The 22,213-nt window shown below is 40.0% G+C and overlaps 1 protein-coding gene across 8 annotated transcripts in view; it reads left to right on the plus strand.

Annotated features, from left to right (window-relative positions):
* The window catches only part of KHDRBS2 (KH RNA binding domain containing, signal transduction associated 2), a 753,630-nt gene that overhangs the window by 431,889 nt on the left and 299,528 nt on the right, over window positions 1-22,213 (plus strand). For 6 of the 8 annotated variants that reach the window (XR_012801181.1, XR_012801179.1, XR_012801178.1 and 3 more), the window contains one exon: window positions 8,882-9,028. The exons of the other annotated variants lie outside the window; for them this stretch is intronic. Coding sequence is in view for 1 of the 6 variants with exons in the window: in XM_075598111.1 (XP_075454226.1) it covers window positions 8,882-9,028 (147 nt within the window). In the remaining 5 variants the exon portion in view is untranslated. The remainder of the gene's footprint in view (window positions 1-8,881; window positions 9,029-22,213) is intronic. 8 annotated transcript variants of the gene reach the window in all.

The following is a 22,213-nucleotide window of genomic DNA, read 5'->3' on the forward strand; positions in this document are numbered from 1 at the left end:
ACATGGTATATTAATATTATGGCGGTGCCCTAAACTTTCTATATATTAAGCATTATATGCTGGTTGGATGTCTGTCTAGAAACACCAGACTTCTATTATTATATCTATTTCTAGACTGTTGTCTCGACAGGTTCTTGGTTTAGGAGGAATGTGACAGTTATAACTACTTTGGTCAACTGCAATTTGCTGTTAAATTTAGGTTCACATTTTAAAATATTCCTAGTTCTTGGATAATTTGAAGGAAATAAAGCTTAACGTATATGCTACCACAAAAAGTATGACTCCTATTGTATACTTAATTATTACTGTTGCTATTCTAATCTTTGTGGTGGTGACAATTTATTATTACAGTAGTAGTTTTGTTTTCAGCTTTTTGTGGGAAGCAGCAATACATTGTTTATGCATTTGTACACCTGCAGGTAGACATTGCAGTGATTTAAGAATAAGTGATTGCTGATGATTGCGATGATCTGGATGTTGTTGCTGCTAGATAATGATATGCATAATTATGTTTAAGTTAGAGAAGTTATATTTCTTTCATGTTAAGTGCTGAAGTATGTAGACTTAGTAATCTAAGGTTTATTACTGTAATTGTGATATCAGAAGCCAGTTGATGATGTTTTCTTTCTATTTTGGGGAGCATATTTTGTATATTTTATTAGTGGCAATAGCATTATTTACTTGCTTGTATTTTAAGAAATATATTCAAAGTCCAATAGGCCCCTGAGAGGTCCAGTGAAAATAAATCAAATAATAGAAAAGAAAAATAATAAACCCTATGGGGCCTATGCAGAGAGCAGCGAATTTGAAAAATGGCGAATTTATTAAAAAGTAGCTTTTTTGGAGAGTTTTATTCTCCATATGCAGAAAAGTGCGAATTCTGCTATGTTTAACATGGATGCGTCTGGCGAGTTTAAATTGGCGAGATGCGCGCTTCAGAAACTTGTAAAAACAAATGCGCGCCTTTTTTTTTCCCTTTGCAATGGCCGCGAGCGGCCGCTTCTTGCCAATTTTTTCTGGCGAGGGAAAAAGGAGACAATAGCGCCATTTTATTGGCGCGAACAGCCGCTAGATGCCGTTCGCGGCTCTCTGCATTAGGATATTTGTAAAACTGGCGAGATTGAGGTTTTCGCCAGCCGCGAGGCGAGTTTTACAAATAGAAAATAAAAATTGGCGCGTTTTTCGGAAATCTCCATTTTCTGCTGTTTTCTGCGCGATTATCTCCAAAAAATGGCGAATTTCGAAAATTCGCTGCTCTCTGCATAGGCCCCAATATTGTAAAATCCCTAATTCAGATAACAAAACCTGGATGAATCTTTCCATCAAGAATGGTCTTTAATATTAGACATGGTACAAATAAATAATTTGGAATTTTTTAAAATTATTTTTATTATAAAATATTTTACAAGGGAAAAATAGCCGAGTTCTCCCTCGTTTTCGAGTATCTCCTACAAAATGGAAACAAAAAGTAATGTTTGTCATCTTTTCCATTTATAAACAAATCTTGACACTGTATTTTGTAGTGGGTTCTAAAAAGATTAGTGGTCAATCGGTAGAGATGATCTTTTGTATAACTGATTTCAGGAGACCCTTGTGAATCTACACGTGCACATCAAAGTGTCTGTTGCCTTTCTTCAACAAATAGCATGATATTGCAATTATGCTGCAACACTTACAGGCACTTTCAAGGCAGTGTCAAATTGTTTCCAGCACAAATTATCCACTTATCTACATTTGAGCTTAAACCACTTATTAAGCAATTACTTTTTCTTAACTCAAGGCTACTTGATATATAAATAAGTAAATATAAGGTCCAATGCATTACATTTCTGAATGAAACATTGATATTTAATTAGATATTTATCATGATCTGTCTCTCTAATGATCGCCCTGTCTCTCTCCTTCCTTTTGCCTCTAAACTCCCGGAACACCTTGTGTTCTCTCACTTGCTCCATTTTCTTACCTCTCATACTCTCCTGGATCCTCTACAATCTGGTTTCTGTACTGTTCACACCGCCGAAAATGCCCTCCCTAAAATAACTAATGAGCTCCATGCTACCAAAGACATCGGTTATTACTGTACCCTCTGCTCATATTACTTGACCTCTCTGCAGCCTTTGATATCATGGACCATCCTCATCTTGTTCCCATTTCCCATACTCTTCGTATCTGTAACAAAGCTTTATCATTGGTTTTCCCTTAACTCTCTCATTGTACCTTGTCTCGTTTGCTAGCACTGCCTCTGTTGATTTCTCTGTGGGTGTACCGCAGGGGTGTGTCTTGGGACCTCTTCTCTTTTCTCTTTACCCACACTCTCTAAGGGAACTTATCACATCTCCTCAGTTTAAATAAAACTTATTTGCTGATTACACACATTTACTTTTCAACCCCATACCATATAACTCCTGTACAGACTAAAGTCTCTGAATGTATCTCTGCAATATCATCCTGGATCTAATGTGTAAGTATTCCATTATATACTGGACACTTCGTATTGTTATAATGCAATAATCATGGTATATAAATTATCATAGGCTAAATTGTTAGAAATTCCAGGCATTATTGAAATCCCTGCACTCTGGTCAAAATTATTTGCATTATCCATTCAGTAATGGCCCGGAATTTTTATTTCCAGCCAATCAGCTTTCACTTATTTGAGCAGCTCTCAGATAGGCAGGTGATCGGACAGAGGGCAGTAGCTAGACAGTGACTCCTCCCCCTCCCTGCCTGCAGAGGGTGTCCCACAGGACACAGTGAGGAGGGAAAGTTTGTGTTTGTGTGTCTGTCTGCAGAGGTTGTGTATGTGTGTAGCTGCAGTTTGTATATTTAATTGTTTCTAGCTGCAATTTGTGTATGTCTGTAGCTGCAGGTTTTGTGTGTGTGTGTAGCTGTACTGTGTGTGTGTGTGTGTGTGTGTGTGTGTGTGTGTGTGTGTGTGTGTGTGTGTGTGTGTGTGTGTGTGTGTGTGTGTTAGAAATTCTAGGCATTATTAAAATCCCTCCACTCTGATTGGTCAAAATTGAGGGCATTATTCATTCAATAATGGCCCAGACGTTTTGGCACCTTGCCAAGTTTTTATTTACAGCCATACCCCTTTGAGTTCTCATACACACTGAGTAAAACCAGCTTTCAGACAGGGGAGGTGAGTGGACAGGACCAGCAAGGCATTGACTCCTTCCCCACCTTCCTTCCCCACCGTGTGAATATCCTCACAATATCCTGCTGCCCGTGAGCCTGGAGATATCGGGAATATCCTGTTGTCAGAGACTATATAAGAAGTATCCTGGCATCAGACGTTCTCCAACAACAGTTTGGTTAAACTGATTAACCGAGATGTCTGTTTTACCTTACTAAATGTGAGTGCACTACCACCTTTATCTATGTCAATTATACACAGAATTACACTATTGTGTTCTTTTTCTTTTATTTTCATATTATCTGGATGTGAGTGCACATTGGATCCTCCTTCCCCACCGTGCCTGCAGAGAGCTTAGCACAGGTGTGTGTGTGTATGTCAGAGTGAGAGGATGTGTGTGTGTGTGTGTGTGTGTGTGTGTGTGTGTGTGTGTGTGTGTGTGTGTGTGTGTGTGTGTGTGTGTGTGTGTGTGTGTATATATAGAAGAGAGAGGGGGAGAGTGGGCATAAAGTAGAATGTGTGGTGGGAGAGACACGAGAGACAGGTGAGGGGTGGTGAGATACGGGCAAATGTTAGGGTTCCCCAGAATTTCACAATCAAATTCTGGGGTTCCTTAACCAAAATAGCTTTTAAAAACACTGGTATAGAGAGGTGCTTTAGTGTATTTACAATTTTATTTTAATAAAAAATCTATATAACTATAGAATCTTGTGTATTATTTATGAAAAAGTCCTACATTTAGCCTATAATTGTAATAATTCCCTGAGAACAGGGCATTACTGGCCAATAATGTCTTGGCTGAGTTAAAGTCCCTCGGCTTCGCCTTGGGCCTTCAACTCTTCAAGCTGGGCATTATTGGCAAATAATGCCTTGTTCTTTGGGAATTATTACTTAACTAATGACTGTATAAAGTATGGGTTTACCATAATGTATACCCATAAATACCTCAACAATATAAACTAATATATAACAACAAACGTAGTCACAATTAATTAAACATGCAATGTACATTAACTTTTTAGTTGTAGGCAAACTTTTAGATATAAGAACTTTTTTTTCCAAACCAAAGCAGGTGAATTTTGCAACGTTTGTTAATGTGCTAAACATTCATACTGTACGTCTCTATTTCTTATTTAGGGGTAGATCCTCGGAGGTTCGTTAAATCTGGGCTAGTAACATGACGTAACCTAAATTGGTAACTCCATTAGTTTTCCTCAGTTTACGGGTATTCACAATGCTAATTATATGCTAAAACAATGGCCATTCGGCAAACAAGCATTATTCATAGAGATTTTCTGTTCAGAGACGCGTTAATTAATACACTGCACATGCGCATTGGTACAACTATAATGTGCATTCCAATTAACACACATGCGTCTACAAACCCGTTACAATGGGGGCTTAGTGAGTCTAACAATTTTGACACAAAAAAGAGGAGGAGATGGTTTTATGTAGATACAGTAGGTTATTGTTATTTTTATTGTTAAATGTTCTTAATTTATTTTTCACGCAGTGAATTAACTGTGTGATTAAAACTGTTATTCCCAACTTCTGTCTCAGTAATTATTGTAATATGTGTAGCCCCCTTTCCCTATGACTAAGGGAACTACGCGTGCTGCTGTATCTGTTGGTGTGCTGGTGGCCTAAGGCTACGCTTCTGGGAGCCTGGGGTGATCTCTCTCTCTCTCTGTTCGGTGCAGCGCCAACACCTATGAGGGATCCCAGCAGGGCGGGATGGTCCCACATTGGACTCAATAACCACTATACAACTGAGAATAATATACTTCTTTACTTCTCACACTACAACAATAACACACCCACAATACAATATCATAATGCAATACCAAAACACAGTACCCAACTGTGTGGTTCCCCCAAAGTACTGAGGGGGCCCTAGGCACCTAACTACCCGGTGTATGTAGAACAGTCCCAACCAGAGTGTGAGGTAGCGCTACCCCTGTGTGAAGCATTGGTGTACTTATAGACTTCCCAGGGCACTCCTGTACCCAGGTACCGCCGATGGATCAAAGGGTCAGTCAGGTCCCACGTCGCGGGGCCTCCAACACCAATCCCCTCTCCTTATTAATCCCGATCCACCTTGTGAAGCGAGCTCCAGCTCGAGTGTCTCACCTAATGTTTATGGTTCCAGACCGCAGGGCACCGCGTGGCCGTCCGGTCAACAATGCAACAGCACTAATATTTACTAATGGGGAAGCGTCCCTATCTGGGGGCCTTCCCTGCAACACTTTGCTTGGGGTGACGTAGGGCCTAGCTGCGACCTAAGGGCAAGCCTAGGCCTAGTCCAGGGAAGCACTGCTCCATTGCCTCCTCAGTCAGGACTGAGCACGCTGGCTCCTGTCCAAAGGGATATTCTGTTTCTCTCCCCTGCCTGACACCCATTGGCTGGTACAGTCCAATGTGTTAATCCCTCACCCTGAGGTCTCTGGGACATGTAGTCCCTCTGAAGGCTATGCGGAGCCTTCTCAAGATGGCCGCCATGCTATTTCCGCAAAGCATTATGGGACTTGTAGTTCCCAATGCCTTTTTTAGGCCATCCAATTTGGCTGCCATGCCGCTTGCCACTGCGCATGCGCCACACATCTTCAATGGCCGCCACCACACTCTGATACAGTGCGGAGCTCTGCCGACTATCCCAGCAGTTCCCCCCTCACTGGAGGTAAAAAGTGGCTCTGCTACATCTTGATAAACATTATTCTACACCCATACTTAATAAGTCAATATTATATACCATATTAGGTAAGACAAACATATCCTACATTCACTTTAAATCACTAAAAACCATATTATAGTTTACTATATGAACTTGAGGACACATTATCAGATGCATCTGTTGATGTATTTCTGACATTTATATGATCCATAATATATATCTTTGGAAGAAATCTAATAAGGTTGGGTTAAGTCCTATATTCAGTACAATGCAATCATTTGGGTACAACTTTAAAGCCACCCTTTTTCTCCAGAAATAACACTTTGGTAATCATGGTCCGATGGGTGTAATGGCTGGTTTTGGTGTGACCTAATTATCGCAATATTATTTTCATGCACTAACATTAACGGAGGTTTGTGGATATGCAATATTAGTTTAATCGCTCATTAGCCAATGATTTGTATAGCAGAAAGCTAGACGTGTTAAAATGTAGCTATATGATATTTCTCTGTGTAATGTGAGGGCATCGTAATGCGAATCCCCTTCGAGGATATGCATATTACTATCCATACATTAAATGGGGTTAATTTCACGATAAAATATTTAACGGAGCTGTGAAGATCTACAACTTAGTATACACTAGATCTCTGACATGCTTATTTATTCCATTATTACTGGGCTCTTTTCTGGGATATTAAAGAAGCCTCTTCACTTCCTTTACATAGTTTAATAAATACCAAAAATAGCCAGGAGAAATATAAACACACACTTGCAAAGTAAATTATTTAATATGTAGAAGAAAAGCAATAGAAGAAAGGGGCGAAACAGGAGAATATTTGTATGCTCTTTAATTTAATTGATCTTTTTATTCTTTGATAATTGTCTTGATTTTTCTGGGTTCAGAGCTCCAACCCACTTGGGGGCTTTTTTAATCACCTTGTAATTAGCTTGAACAGAGCCTGGTACCCTAATTGGTACCTTTTACAAAATATCTACAAAAGATCATAACATGGTCTCATTTGAAATAAATTATCAAAAAAACAGATTACTTGGGTTCAACAAAGACTTTAAACTTTAGAAAGGCAGATTTTAATAAACTGAGGTCTAATCTAGTAGTAATACAATGGGATGATGTTTTTGCAGGGAAAAATGTAGAAGATAAATGGGCAGTATTTAAAACATTGTTAGAAAAGCACACTTATCAGTGTATACTCTTGGGTAATAAGTATAAAAGAAATAAGTCAAAACCAATGTGGCTAAATAAACAGGTAGGGGAGGAAATGGTCAAGAAGAGGAAGGCGTTTAGATTCTTTAAGTCAGAAGGGACAGAGACATCGTATCAGAATTATAAGGAATGTAACAAAAATTGCAAAAGGGCAATTAAATTAGCAATAATGGATAATGAAAAAAGGATTGCAATAGAAAGTAAGGTCAACCCTAAAAAGTTCTTTAAGTACCTTACTAACAAAAAAATGAGAAAAGAAAATATAGGACCCTTTCAGTGTGAGATGGGTAGGCAGATAATTGGAGATAAGGAAAAAGCAGAGGTATTAAACAAATTCTTTGCCTCTGTGTTTACCAGGGAAGAATCAAGTTCAATGGTAGCGCTACAGGAGGAAGCCACAGCCTCCATATTAATGAACAATTGGTTAACTGAGGAAGAAGTTCATAAGCGACTTGAAAAAATTAAAGTAAATAAGGCACCTGGCCCCGATGGCATACACCCAAGAGTTCTCAAGGAGTTAAGCTCAGTAATAGCAAAACCATAATATTTAATATTCAAGGACTCCATTTCCACAAGCTCAGTGCCACAAGATTAGCGTAAAGCAGATGTGGTGCCTATATTTAAAAAGGGAGCTAGATCACACCTGGGGAATTACAGACCTGTAAGCCTGACTTCAATAGTAGGGAAACTACTTGAAGGTTTAATATGGGATAATATTCAGGAATACCTAATGGAAAACAAAATTATTAGTAATAGTCAGCATGGATTTATAAAGGATAGATCTTGCCAAACTAACCTTATTTGTTTCTTTGAGGAGGTAAGTAGGAATTTAGACCAGGGTAATGCAGTTGATGTGGTCTACTTAGATTTTGCAAAGGCTTTTGATACGGTTTCACACAAGAGGTTGGTGTACAAAATAAAGAAAATTGGACTCAGTAATAATATATGCACCTGGATTGAAAACTGGTTAAAGGACAGACAACAGAGGGTTGTCATAAATGGAAGTTTTTCAGGTTGGGCTAAAGTCGTGAGTGGAGTACCTCAAGGATCGGATGTTTATTAATGACCTTGAGGTTGGGATCGAGAGCAAAGTCTCCATCTTTGCTGATGATACTAAATTGTGTAAGGTAATAGAATCAGAGCAGGATGTAATTTCTCTTCAGAAGGACTTGGAGAGACTGGAAACGTGGGCAGGTAAATGGCAAATGAGGTTTAATACAGATAAATGTAAGGTTATGTATTTGGGATGCAAGAATAAAAAGGCGACTTACAAATTAAATGGAGATATATTGGGGGAATCCTTGATGGAGAAGGATTTAGGAGTGCTTGTAGACTGCAGGCAGTATGTTGATCCAGGGATTAATCCGATTGCCAATTCTTGGAGTCAGGAAGGAATTAATTTTTCCCCTGAATGGGGTTTTTTGTTTGCCTTCCTCTGGATCAATAAGTAAGGATAGATATAGGATAAAGTATCTGTTGTCTAAATTTATCATAGGTTGAACTTGATGGATGTACGTCTTTTTTCAACCTCATCTACTATGTAACTATATATCTAACTATAAAAATATGTTATCAAATTGTGCATAATTGTATTATATTTAATATTGTAAATAGTTTACTAGAATTTTATCAGTCATTGTTACCAAATTCTATAATTTTTCTGTTGATTTACATCTTTTTATTTGGTAAATCTGTTCTCATATCATTTTTTTGTGTGTGCCTTTTGATGCTCTGTACAAGATATTTATTTTGCATATTGTTCACATTTATTGCCTGATAAGATTGTGCCCTTTGTAGTAAATTAATGCAAATCAAAAAGATTCTTATCTCTATAAATAACATCTTTTAGGAAGAAGAACTAAGGAAGAGTGGAGAAGCAAAATATGCACACTTGAGTGATGAGCTTCATGTATTAATTGAAGTGTTTGCTCCACCTGGGGAAGCTTATTCACGTATGAGTCATGCTTTGGAAGAGATTAAAAAATTCCTCGTTCCAGTAAGTGGCATGGATTTTGACAATTTATTTTAATTACTTACTGTGTTATGTATATCACTGTAGTTTAACTGGGACAGATCTATCTGGAAGAATAGATATATTGTCCTACTGTATGTTAGTGACTACAAACATTATAAATGTGGTTGCAGAATACAAATGCTAAATGAGGTTTTTAATTACGAATTAGATAGACATATAAATATATATATATATAATTTTATATATATATATATATATATACAGTGTTCGACAAACCTATACATTTGCTCGCCCCGGGCGAGTGGATTTAACCCCCGGGCGAGTAAATATTGGCCCAAGCAGCACACGTTTGGTACTAGGTGGCGAGTAGATTTTTTTGTGTGGCGAGTAGATTTTTTGGTGATTTGTCAACCACTGTATATATATATATATATATATATATATATATATATACATACACACAGATGCAGCGGCCGTTATTCAAACAAATCACAGCACCGTTTTCGTGTGCACTGCTGTACTCCACGCGGCATTAACATCACCAATTGCCCCAGGCACACGTGTTTATCGTGGTTGCTTTGTTTGAATTTCATTGATTTTGTGCAATTAAATGCAATGAAATGAATGAACTGTAATGTGTACAGTACTGTGCTACTGTGTCAAATTCAGGTGTTGAAAAACAAGAACACTAAAATGCCATTTTCTGCACTCACGTCTAACAGCGGTATAGTTGGAAGAAATCACACGCCATCACATGGGTATTCCGAGGTATACACCTCGTGAAGTGTTTCAATAATGGCCGCTGCATCTGTATATATATATATATATATATATATATATATATATATATATAGTCAGATAAGGCAGTTGGCACTCCAATAGGTGCTGGTAAGCAACAGGTGCACGTCCCATATAGAGAATGTAGTTATACGTTACCGTTCCAAGGATTGGTAAACAAGAGACAGCACTCAATGTTGAAAAGAGTGCTGTCTCTTGTTTACCAATCCTTGGAACGGTAACGTATAACTATATATATATATATATATATATATATATATATATATATACAGTTAGGTCCGGAAATAGTTGGACACTGACACAATTTTCATAATTTTGGCTCTGTACGCCACCACAATGGATTTGAAATGAAACAACTGAGATGCAATAGAAGTGCAGACTTTCAGCTTTAATTCAAGGGGTTGAACAAAAAAATCATATGAAACGTTTAGGAATTGCAAACATTTTCATACACAGTCCCCTTATTTCAGGGGCTCAAATGTAATTGGACAAATTAACACAATCATAAATAAAATGTTCATTTTGAATACTTTGTCGAGAATCCTTTGCAGGCAATGACTGCTTGAAGTCTGGAACGCATGGACATCACCAAACGCTGGGTTTCCTCCTTTGTGATGCTTTGCCAGGCCTTTACTGCAGCTGTCTTCAGTTGTTGTTTATTCGTGGGTCTTTCTACATTAACTTTTGTCTTCAGCAAGTGAAATGCATGCTCGATCGAGTTGAGATCAGGTGATTGACTCGGCCATTGCAGAATATTCCACTTATTTGCCTTAAAAAAAATTCCTTGGTTGCGTTCGCAGTATGTTTTGGGTCATTGTCCATCTGTAAAGTGAAGCGCCGTCCAATCAACTTCACTGAATTTGGCTGAATCTGAGCAGACAATTTATCCCTATACACTTCAGAATTCATCTGGCTGCTTCTGTCTTCTGTCACATCATTAAAAAAACACTAGTGACCCAGGGCCATTGTAAGCCATGCATGCCCATGCCATCACACTGCCGCCACCGTGTTTTACAGATGATGTGGTATGCTTCGGATCATGAGCCGTTCTAAGCCTTCTCCATACTTTTTTCTTCCCATCATTCTGGTACAGGTTGATCTTAGTTTCATCTGTCCAAAGAATGCTGTTCCAGAACTGGGCTGGCTTTTTTAGATATTGTTTGGCAAAGTCTAATCTGGCCTTTCTATTCTTGAGGCTTATGAATGGTTTGCACCTTGTGGTGAACCCTCTGTATTTGCTCTTGTGAAGTCTTCTCGTTATGGTAGACTTGGATAATGATATGCCTACCTCCTGGAGAGTGTTCTTCACTTGGATTGGATGTTGTGTAGGGGTTTTTCTTTACCATGGAAAGGATCCTACGATCATCCACCTCTGTTGTCTTCCGTGGACGTCCAGGCCTTTTTGTGTTGCAGAGCTCACCAGTGCGTTCTTTATTCCTCAGAATGTATCATATTGATGATTTTGCCACTCCTAATGTTCCTGCTATCTCTCTGATGGATTTTCTTTTTTTTTGCAGCCGAATGATGCCCTGTTTCACTTGCATTGAGAGCTCCTTTGACCGCATGTTTTGGGTTCACAGCAACAGCTTCCAAATGCGAATGCCACACCTGGAATCAACTCCAGACCTTTTACCTGCTTAATTGATGTTGAAATAACTAAAGAATATCCCACACCTGTCCATGAAACAGCTTTTGAGTCAATTGTCCAATTACTTTTGGAACCTTGAAAAAGAGGGGGCTACATATTAAAGAGATGTAATTCCTAAACCCTTCTTCCAATTTGGATGTGAATACCCTCAAATTAAAGTTGATAGACTGCACTTTAAGCTCATATTAATTTTTAACTGTAACTTGAATTTATTTTGGTACACAGCCGAAATAACAAAACTTGTATCAGTGTCCAATTATTTCCGAACCTAACTGTATATACATACATTCAGTTTGAATGGGACTGCTAGGGACCCCCACTGTATTAATCCGATGGGCCATTAGTCTGTCTGCAGAAATGTCACAGAAATTTTGCAGCATTACTGGGAGATTGCCCCAGATTTTCCAAGGCAAGCGTTCGGGTACTGGTGGCTGCATCTGTACTATTTAGAGATCCTCTTTTTACAAGCTTGTAATAGATACTATAAAAAGAAACCTCACTCTAACCCCTAGTTGGTGAAGGCGTGCTGCCTAGGGATATACTGAATGGACAAAAAATGTGTACCAAGGAAGGTACACCAAAGCATCCCCTTACAGGCGCACCGCAGACCTAATAGTATAGACGGTCAGGGGTGGATGTAGTGAGTCAAAAAACTTTATTAATTATCTATGTAAGCGTGTAGTTAAAACAGTATATAGTGCAATACCATATACTAAAATAAAAAATAGATTCCTAAAGGTCTATTCAAACTCCGCCAAGCGACTCGCTGAGCTCCAGGGCAATTATCTATGTGGTACCGTAACTACATAGGGTATCTATTAACCTCCCAGTCACAAGGTCCACAAACAGGGTAGGTATATGTACTCAAATAATGATGTTGGTATACACGATGGGATCACTTGGAATAATTCCCCTTAGTCTCTAATAGATGTATAGAGTGAGTGATGGGGTATGTGATTTTTGTAGGTTCATTGGGCATCAGAGTCCCTGTGCACGTACCTAAATGACCCTGATTGTATATTGAACCGTCACGTTGTCAACCTAGGATATATAAGTGTTAATGCTCCTAAAATAGCCTTATAGAGGGGGCAATGTTATATCAGCAATTCTGCTAGCAAAGTAGGGTGTCTATTATCTTCTCAGTCACATGGTCCGTATACAAGGTAGGTATACTCAGATAGTGAAGTTAGTATACATAATCTGATCACTTCTGATGTAGTTACGGTACCACATAGATAATTGCCCTGGAGCTCAGCGAGTCGCTTGGCGGAGTTTGAATAGACCTTTAGGAATCTATTTTTTATTTTAGTATATGGTATTGCACTATATACTGTTTTAACTACATGCTTACATACACTGGCAACACACTTTATTCGAGCTCGGCTAGTCCCACGAATTCGGGTATACTCGGGGGTATTGAGGTTTGTGACTGTTTTCTGCCCGAGTGCATTGCGTTATTTTCCAGGCAGGGATTGAAGCATTTTATTCCCGCTGGCTGCAATACTGCACAGTATATATATATATATACTGCATTACAATTCATGAATTTATGCCATCTGGTAGACACGCGAAGCACTGCAGCCTATTAAATCCTAATCATTATCATTTAACAGATCAGCCGCCCGTCAGCCAGGCATGAACCATGGCTGGGAAGGCAAACGCAATGGGGCTTGTCTGAGGTGAGGAGCGGCGCATTCCAGGTATCTGCCAGGTACATACTGGGTATTTGCTCGAATAAAGTGTGTCGCAGCAGTAGATAATTAATAAAGTTTTTTGACTCACTTCATCCACCCCTGACCGTCTATACTATTAGGTCTGCGGTGCGTCTGTAAGGGGATTCTTTGGTGTACCTTCCTTGGTACACATTTTTTGTCCAAGCTTGTAATAGAAACAGAAAATTATGGACTTTTAATCTTTTTAATAGTATGATGGATTTTGAAAGTTTTTTTATAGACATTTATAAATATATTTGGGGAAATAAAATTATTTGCTGTTGTCAGGGTGGTTTCAAAAAGGGTGCAATACTAACCTTACTAGCTTCTTTGAGAATTGAAGTAAACATGTAGATGAATGCAATGCAGTAGAGACCATATACAGTACTTGCATCACAAAATTAAAATAAATTAATCATTTTACAACAGATTGAAAATTGGCTAAAGGATAGGCTTCAAATAATGAGCATATCACTAATTGACTGATTTTAAATGCCATACAGGGCAACATAAAAAGAAAAGTCTCCATCTTTGGTAATAATGCCAAATTTATATTAGGGTTGTAAAATGTGAGCAAAAAGCTGTTTCTCTGTATAAGCCCTTAGACATTTTTGGAGAATGGACATGTAGATGGAACATTGGGTATATTGTAAATGTACAATTACATATTACTGTAACAGATAGTTACGGCTATCTAACACCCTAATGGGACAAAATTAGCTCAATCTATGGTGGAGAAGGATTTAGGACTTTGATATTTATTTAATGTATTTATAAAAATGTTTTACCAGGAAATCAGGAAATAATGCATTGCGAGTTACTTCTCCTTTTCAAGTACAGTACAGTATCTTATAATGTCTAATGATGTATTGACATTATACTTACAGACATTTCATGGACAGTTAGGGACAATATATATTATGAGCGTATTTAACAGTTACACACAAGATGAAAACGTGAGACCGCTGAAGTCTTGAAAGACTGAAACTGGTTTAACGGTGTTTTCCCCACCCTCTGGGAGATCAAGCTACCACCAGCGGTGTTGTTCTGGTTATCTGCTGGTCCACAGGATGCTGAGCTTTCCACTGGTGTCACTGCTAGTTCTTGGGGATTTAAACTTCAATTGGCTTGACCCTAAAAACCACAAAATCCAGATACAAATCAAATCGCTTAACCTATCGCAACTCATTTCCCAATCCACACGGACAAACCTGAAATCGCACAACCATTCCTTGCTTGACTGGATTCTCTCCTCAAATCCCAGCAGAAACCAATCCCCTCGCATCCTTCCTGACATTTTCAGTGACCATGCAATAGTGTACTGTGTAAGGAAATTAAACCGCCCCAATTTAGCCCTAATGTTCTCCTCACTAGAACATTTAGAAACTTTAAACCACAACAGTTTCTGGCTGACCTTACCAACTGCCCTTGGCACAGAATCGATTTAATTCCTGACCCTGATTCTGCGCTCGACTATTTCCAATCCGAGTTCTTAAAACTCTGGATACCCATGCTCCACTACGCAGAATAAGGGTACGAGGTGCCCACCTTCCATGGGTAACACCTGACCTTATAGCACTCTACCAGTTCAGGGATGCCTTGTGGAAAAGCCACAAAGTAACTGGCACTACCAAGGATCTCAATCCCTACAGATGCCTGCGGAACATGTGCACAAGGCAAACAAGGCATGCAAAAGCAAAATATTACTCTGACAATCTCCTCCAGAATACATCAAACCCAACTAACTTCTGGAAGGTTATCAACAACATATTCCAGCCTTCTAACCATCAACAGCCAAGTAATATCACTAAGGGGATATTACTCTGACAAACCCCACCGACATTGCAAATGCATTCAATGATTACTTTGTGGGGTGTGCTACTAACTTATTAGTGAAACGCAATCCAAACCACAAACCTGAATCTCATCCTGGGAGTACCCATATAGCCCCACCCCCTCCCAACATTGCCCACAATTTTCAATTTGGCCCAGTTTCGAAGAGGAGATTACACAAGCACTCCTCAAATTAAAACTAAGCAGCCAATGTGGACCTGACTTACTACAATCTAGGTTCCTAAGACTTGGTGCCCCAGCAATTGCCAAAACAATTGCTTCCTTAGTCAACTCTATCCTGTCTGCAGGCCATATCCCTAAGACCTGGAAAACTGCTAGAGTTGTCCCAATCTTCAAAAGTGGGGACAAAAACACTGTCTCAAACTACAGGCCAATCTCCCTTCTACCAATCCTATACAAAGTCATGGAAAAATGTGCCCACTCCCAACTAAGCGATTACTATACCAAGACAAATTTCTCTAGCCAATTCCAATCTGGCTTTCGCCCCAAACACTCTACCATAACTACCATGCTAAAACTTTGCAATGAAATCCAGTGTGGAATGGAATGTGGTCAACTCACTGGTACAATATTCCTAGATTTTGCAAAGGCTTTTGATACAGTTGATCATGCTATCCTGCTTAACAAACTCCAGAACTCTGGAATAGGGAAGCATACTTTAAACTGGTTTCAGTCCTACCTATCAGGTACTGCACCGACACACTTTATTCGAGCAAATACCCGGTATGTACCTGGCAGATACCTGGAATGCGCCGCTCCTCACCTCTGACAAGCCCCGTTGCGTTTGCCTTCCCAGCCTGGGTTCATGCCTGGCTGATGGGCGGCTGATCTGTTAAATGATAATGATTAGGATTTAATAGGCTGCAATGCTTCGCGTGTCTACCAGATGGCATAAATTCATGAATTGTAATGCAGTATATATATATATATATACTGTGCAGTATTGCAGCCAGCAGGAATAAAATGCTTCAATCCCTGCTTGGAAAATACCTCAATGCACTCGGGCAGAAAACAGTCACAAACCTCAATACACCCGGGTATACCCGAATTCGTGGGACTAGCCGAGCTCGAATAAAGTGTGTCGCCAGTGTAGATCCCAACATGTGTCCATCTCAGGCTCTAACTCCAACCCCCTGGATATCACCTGTGGTGTCCCGCAAGGCTCTGTTCTGGGGCCCCTACTCTTCTCAGTGTTCATCAATGATCTTCCCACAGCTTGTAAGGAAGCTTCAATACACATGTATGCAGATGACACAATCTTATATGCACACAGCCATAGCCTCTCCGACCTTGAACACGTACTTCAGTCTGACTTTTTGAAACTCGAAAATTGGATTTCCCAAAACAAACTGTTTTTAAACACTGACAAGACTGTAACAATGGTATTTGGGACCAAGACTAAATTCTTAAAGCTTCCAGTGACTGAGCTCCAGATCAGAACCAACGCTAACACCACCCTAACTCCTGTTACTAGTTTTAAATACCTGGGCATATGGTTTGACTCCCAATTAACATTCGGAATGCACATTGATGCCCTGACATCCAAAACCTATGCCAAACTAGGTGTACTTTACAGGAACAAATCCTCCCTAAGCCTGCTGTCAGAAAGCGTACTGCACAGCAGATGCTAATGCCAATTATCGACTATGGAGACATAGTATATGGCTCGGCACCCCAAACCCACCTTGGCAAACTTGACACCCTCTACAATTCAATTTTTCATTTCGTTCTCCAATGCAACTACAACACACATCGCTGCGAAATGCTCAAAGAACTAGATTGGTCATCACTCGAGTCTAGGCGCAAAGTTCACCTTTCCTGTCTTGCCTTCAAATATTTTCTGGGCAAGCTGCCCACCTATCTGAAAAAGCTCCTCACCCCTACCACATGCAGCACTTATCATCTGAGATCTGACTCCAAAAGACTGTCATGGTCCCAAGGCTCAACAATGTATCCGGCCGCTCTTCCTTCTCTTACCGCGCACCCCAAAACTGAAACATCCTACCGGAGACTCTCACATCCAGCACCAGTTTAAGTTCTTTCAAAACTAAGGCTGTCTCACATTTTAATCTGGTCTGTAATTGTTACATAAGCCTATAATATACATATTCTCTAACTGTGCATGTAATGTATTGTATATAATGTATACCCTGTTCATTTATGTAACTATTTGTAACCATGTACTATTTGTCATATTAACTATGTCCAGGACATACTTGAAAACGAGAGGTAACTCTCAATGTATTACTTCCTGGTAAAACATTTTATAAATAAATTGGCGAAGACAGGACAGGCTTATGGGGTAGATTACTGATCTTTATCTCACATGGTACAGCACCTCCATCTGCTGCAGGCTCTAGGGATATGGAGACTATCCCTGCAGGAGAACTTACTTCCACTCCTCCTGCTAGATTGCACACCTGGCAGGAGTATATTTGAACACAATAACACTTTATTCTTCAACAGCATATACATCTTATACTGCACAGCACTGTTTTTGGGCTTCACCCTCAGGATGGTCCCTGGACATCCACCCCAGGCCAAGGGCAACCCTTGCTCTTCCCTGACTCCCTAATAGAGTCAGGGGTAAGGTATCATTCCTCACTCCAGATTCCAGCACACCTCTGCATGATTACCTGTCTCTATCAGGGGAAGAGACACTGCCTTAATTTAAGTGTGCAGCTCCTTATGTACAGAGGGAAAGGCCCAAGGTCTGAGCCCAGGATTGGGCAGTATACAGGCCTTAGCCCACTTCCTCCCCTATCACTCAAGGAAGCTGCTTACTGTGGGGAAAACCCAGGATTATTGGTCCTGACACTGCCTGCATTGTTACCAAGGCTTGCATGTCATGGAGGGCAGACTGGTAGCCAACCCAGGCATGACTACACTGGAGGCAGATTTGAGAATGGTAGGTTGTTCCAGTTGAGTGGTGCATGGTAACAGAAGGAGGAGCCAATGGATTCTTTGTTGAACATAGGGACCATTAACAGCCTTTTGGAGTCAGATCTCAAGTGATCAGTGCTAAGTGTGGTAGGTGTGAGTAGTTTGTTCAGATTGTCGAGTAGCTTTCCCAGAAAGTATTTGAAAGCAAGACAGGCAAAATGTACTTTGCAACTGGATTCAGGAGATAGCTAATCTAATTCTTGGAACATTTTGCAGTGGTGTGTGTATAGCTTGCTAAGGTAAGACTGGGGTGCTGTACCATATATTATGTCCTCATAGTCAATAATTGGCATTAGCATCCACTCTGCAATGCGCTTTCTGACTAGCGGCTTACAGTAGGTAGGATCTGATTCTATAAAGTACACCTAGTTTGGCATAGGTTTTGGATGTCAGGGTGTATCAATATGCATATACCCGGTATGGAAAAACATGGGTGCTCTAAACATCCCGGAATCAAAATACAAATAAATCCATATAATGAAGAGACATAGGCTTCTAAATGGCGTGGGTAAGCCAAATGAACCTGTAGATATCTTCCTGAAGACCACAGTGAATAGAAGGTGACCCCCGTCCACTGAGTCTCATTGGAGACAATAATGAGTAATGTTCTGAAAACGCACTCAACCAGATAAGTAGCCCTGGTAACGAATCCAAGAATAATTCTTGTACCTTACCCACTCTTGGCGCCAATGAAAGTGCCCCCATACGGCGAAACGTGTAGAGTGTCCAGCCTCCAACATGTAGAGGGAAGACCAGGGAAGCGCCCAAACCACAGAAACCGGAACCCGGAAGTCTGAGATGCACCGGAAGTGACGCGGATCGCCGGCGTGGATGTGGGTGCATTCAGAGGCAGTAGCAGAGATCCATATGACTCACAGGAAGATCGCGACTCTTGTGTATTCGTGATTTGCTGTTGAATGCTGTTTGATACCATCTTAAGTGTAAGCCTCCATTTTTATTGTGTTATAATATATATCTTTTGCTGTCTACACTATTTGGTCCTTTTTTCTTCTTTTCTTGGATATTGGTTGCTGGTAGTTGCTGCACCACCCACAGGGACCATCCACCCCTTTAAGTTGGATGACTGCTCTTTATTTGCTACCTTCATGTGAGTAGCCATTTGTGAGTTGGTCATATCACATTTCTGATTCACTGTAAGACATCTCTGTACTATGTGATATTTTTATTCTTTCATGGCTACAAGCTGCACTCCCCTGTTTCCTTTGGAAGTATGTACAGTACCTTGACTATGGAGCTGTTGAAGTCCATGTAAAACTGTTTGAGTGATTGTTCAATTTTTGTCCAGTTGATGAATATATCATCTGCTTGTATTTATTTGAGGTACATCAGGGGTTTGTGTCATTTTTCTCGCTGAATGTCCTCCTCTAGGCTGTTCATAAAGATGTTGGCATATTGTCAGGCCCTGCATGTGCCTATAACATTGCCCATTATTTGCAGAAAGTGTTTGTCACCAAAACAGAAGTTGTCATGAGTGAGAATGTATATGCTATGCATTTTCTGATTGTGTTGTCAGGGAAGGTTTGTGTGTGAGAATTTAGTTGTTGGAATCTCGTGCAGACAGCAATACCATCTTTGTGAGTGGTGTTACTACAGTTAATATTGAGCTGACATCCATGGGGGCTAGAATAGGGTTAGGGCAGTGGTGCGCAAACTGGGGGGCATGAGATTTTTTAAGGGGAGCGCAGGGCCGGTGTAGTATGGGGGTCAGCAGTGGAAGACTATGGTGGGCACGTGTGGTGAATGAATGGCGGTATGAGACTTTTTAAGGGGGCACCGGACTGGTGCAGCCTGGGGGGGTGGATGGTGGTGGAAGAAGACCATGGGCGCGGGAGGCAGAAGGATGATGGCAGGAGAAGAAACCTGCCAGAGCAATGCAGGACAGGGTCAGAAGAAGAGGACTGCCAGAACTAAGTAGGACGGCAGAGGTGGAGAACGCCCTAGCAGTCTGACCCGGAAGTCTTTGCTTCCGTGCAACAGCAACTGCAACAGGGTGCTCCTGCTCTGGACCCTGCTTCTCTCTAGCGGTCTTCTTCCAACTCCATCCTGCTTCACTCCATCCTGTGGTCCTCTTCAGCCACTCAGGAGGCACTGCTGAAAATTCAGATGAAAAGTAGGCTGTATGAATAAATGCATTAATTTTCTACAGGTACCATGGTTTCCCTCCACCTAAATGACACCCTGGATGCCCTGTGATCCCTTTAGTCAGTCAGATAAACATATAGTGATCCCATAATTGTAGACGTCCTGCATGGGACATCTCATAAAAACGTTGCAGCTCCAAATGTTATGACATGGCTCTTATGATAAGTGCAATGATCTTGAGAAAGGATAAGATTACCCAAATGTTACTGTTTTCTAGGCTCACCTGATTAGTTAGTAAGGTGCATAGTATATAAGGATTGCTGATGCTGACTGATCCAGAGTGTCATGTCCTAGGAGGCCTGGTGCAGGGTTCAGGGGAAGTTTTCCTTCTTCCCTGTGAGCCTTTATACACAGGAGGTGACCTGATTTCATCATGTGTAGCCTGACAGGTCCAAAGTCCAGCTGTTACATTTAATGAGTTAATAATGCTTACCGATATAGCGAGGGAGAGCATTACCAACTCTTCTGTAATACTGCCAACATTATTCAATATCCCATTGAGATTTTAGTGCATTCATGGTTCTCTCATCCATGTCCTACTGTCTTCTGGTTGCTATAACTGCAGCTCTTCAGACACTTTATAGTCTATGGGGGATAATAATTAATGTCCTTAACTAAATGTTGAGAAACAAAATTAAATAATCCATTTGCAACATGCGTCTATTTACATCAATAGAAAGGGGTTGAGTGAAGAGGAGAGTGGAAGGGGATGAGGAAAATCTACTTGTCACATATGATATTGCACAGTGTTGCGCTACATCTGTTTTTTCTCTTTATATAGCCACAGTCTTAATCACCTGATCTAATTGTAGCATCATCTGCGGCTCCAGATGAGTCAAACTTTTGCTACAGCTAACAGTTAGTTAAATATATTTTTACCCTGAAAATGGATAAGTAGCTTTTTAAGGTTGATGTAAATGCTACAACTGCTACCTCATCAAATGATGGTCCATCAAAAAAAGTAAAATAGTTACACAACAGTGCTGAAAATTCCAAAACAAGTTAATATACAGAACAAATGTGCAAATTGAATCTTCAAGTAGCAAAATAAGAACATATAATGAAGAAAATCTTACACTTGGATTATCTTGGACAATGATTATTCATGAGCAACGACCATGGTGTGTATTATGTTCTGATATCTTGGCCAATGACAGTATGCAACCAACAAAACTCACGCTTTACTTGGTTACCAGGCATCCGGATCACAAAGATAAAGATATTGCCTTTTTTAAGCAACATAACGAATCGCAGAAGGCAAGTGCAAGTGTCATGAATAATTATGTGACAATATCGTCAAAGGCTCACAGGGCATCTTATGAAGTGTCTCAACTCATTGGAAGGACAATGAAGCCATATAATATTGGTGAAACATTAGTACAGTACTGTACTTCCGGCTGCAATTAAGATGTGCGATATTATACACCGTGGCAAATATGCTGAAGCCTTAAAACCGACACCGTTGTGTCGTGACACAGTAAAGAGACATATTATACATTTATCTAAGGACATTGAAACACAACTGTTAATGCAAATTCAACAAAGTGTTAAGTTTGCAATCCAACTGGATGTAAACACTGATATTGTTAACATGGCACAGCTAATCGTATTTGTTAGATACTGTTATGAAGGTGAAATCCTAGAAGAAATGTTATTCTGCAAATCACTTGAAAGACACACTACAGGAGGAGATATCTTCAATGTTGTGGAATAATTTTTTAAGGCCATTGATCTGCTCTGGCATATTGTAATTGTCTTGGTTTTTGTACAGATGGTGCAGCTGCAATGATGGGACATAAGAAGGGGTTCAGTGCAAAGGTACTAAACATTGCACCTCATGCAAAATTCACACATTGCATGATACATTGTAAAGCTCTAGCTGCAAAGAACCTTGAGCCTGAAGCAAACAAAGTTCTTAATGATGCAATAAAAATAGTGAATTTTATTAAAGCTCGACCTTTACAGAGCAGGATATTTTCCATTTTCTGTAATGAAATGGGCTCACAATATGACAGCCTCCTTTTGCATATGGAAGTTAGATGGTTATCACGGTGAAAGATTCTTCGCCGAGTCTTTGAGCTCAAGGAT

The sequence above is a fragment of the Ascaphus truei genome, chromosome 4 (genome assembly GCF_040206685.1).
Source record: "Ascaphus truei isolate aAscTru1 chromosome 4, aAscTru1.hap1, whole genome shotgun sequence".
Lineage (NCBI taxonomy): Eukaryota > Metazoa > Chordata > Amphibia > Anura > Ascaphidae > Ascaphus > Ascaphus truei.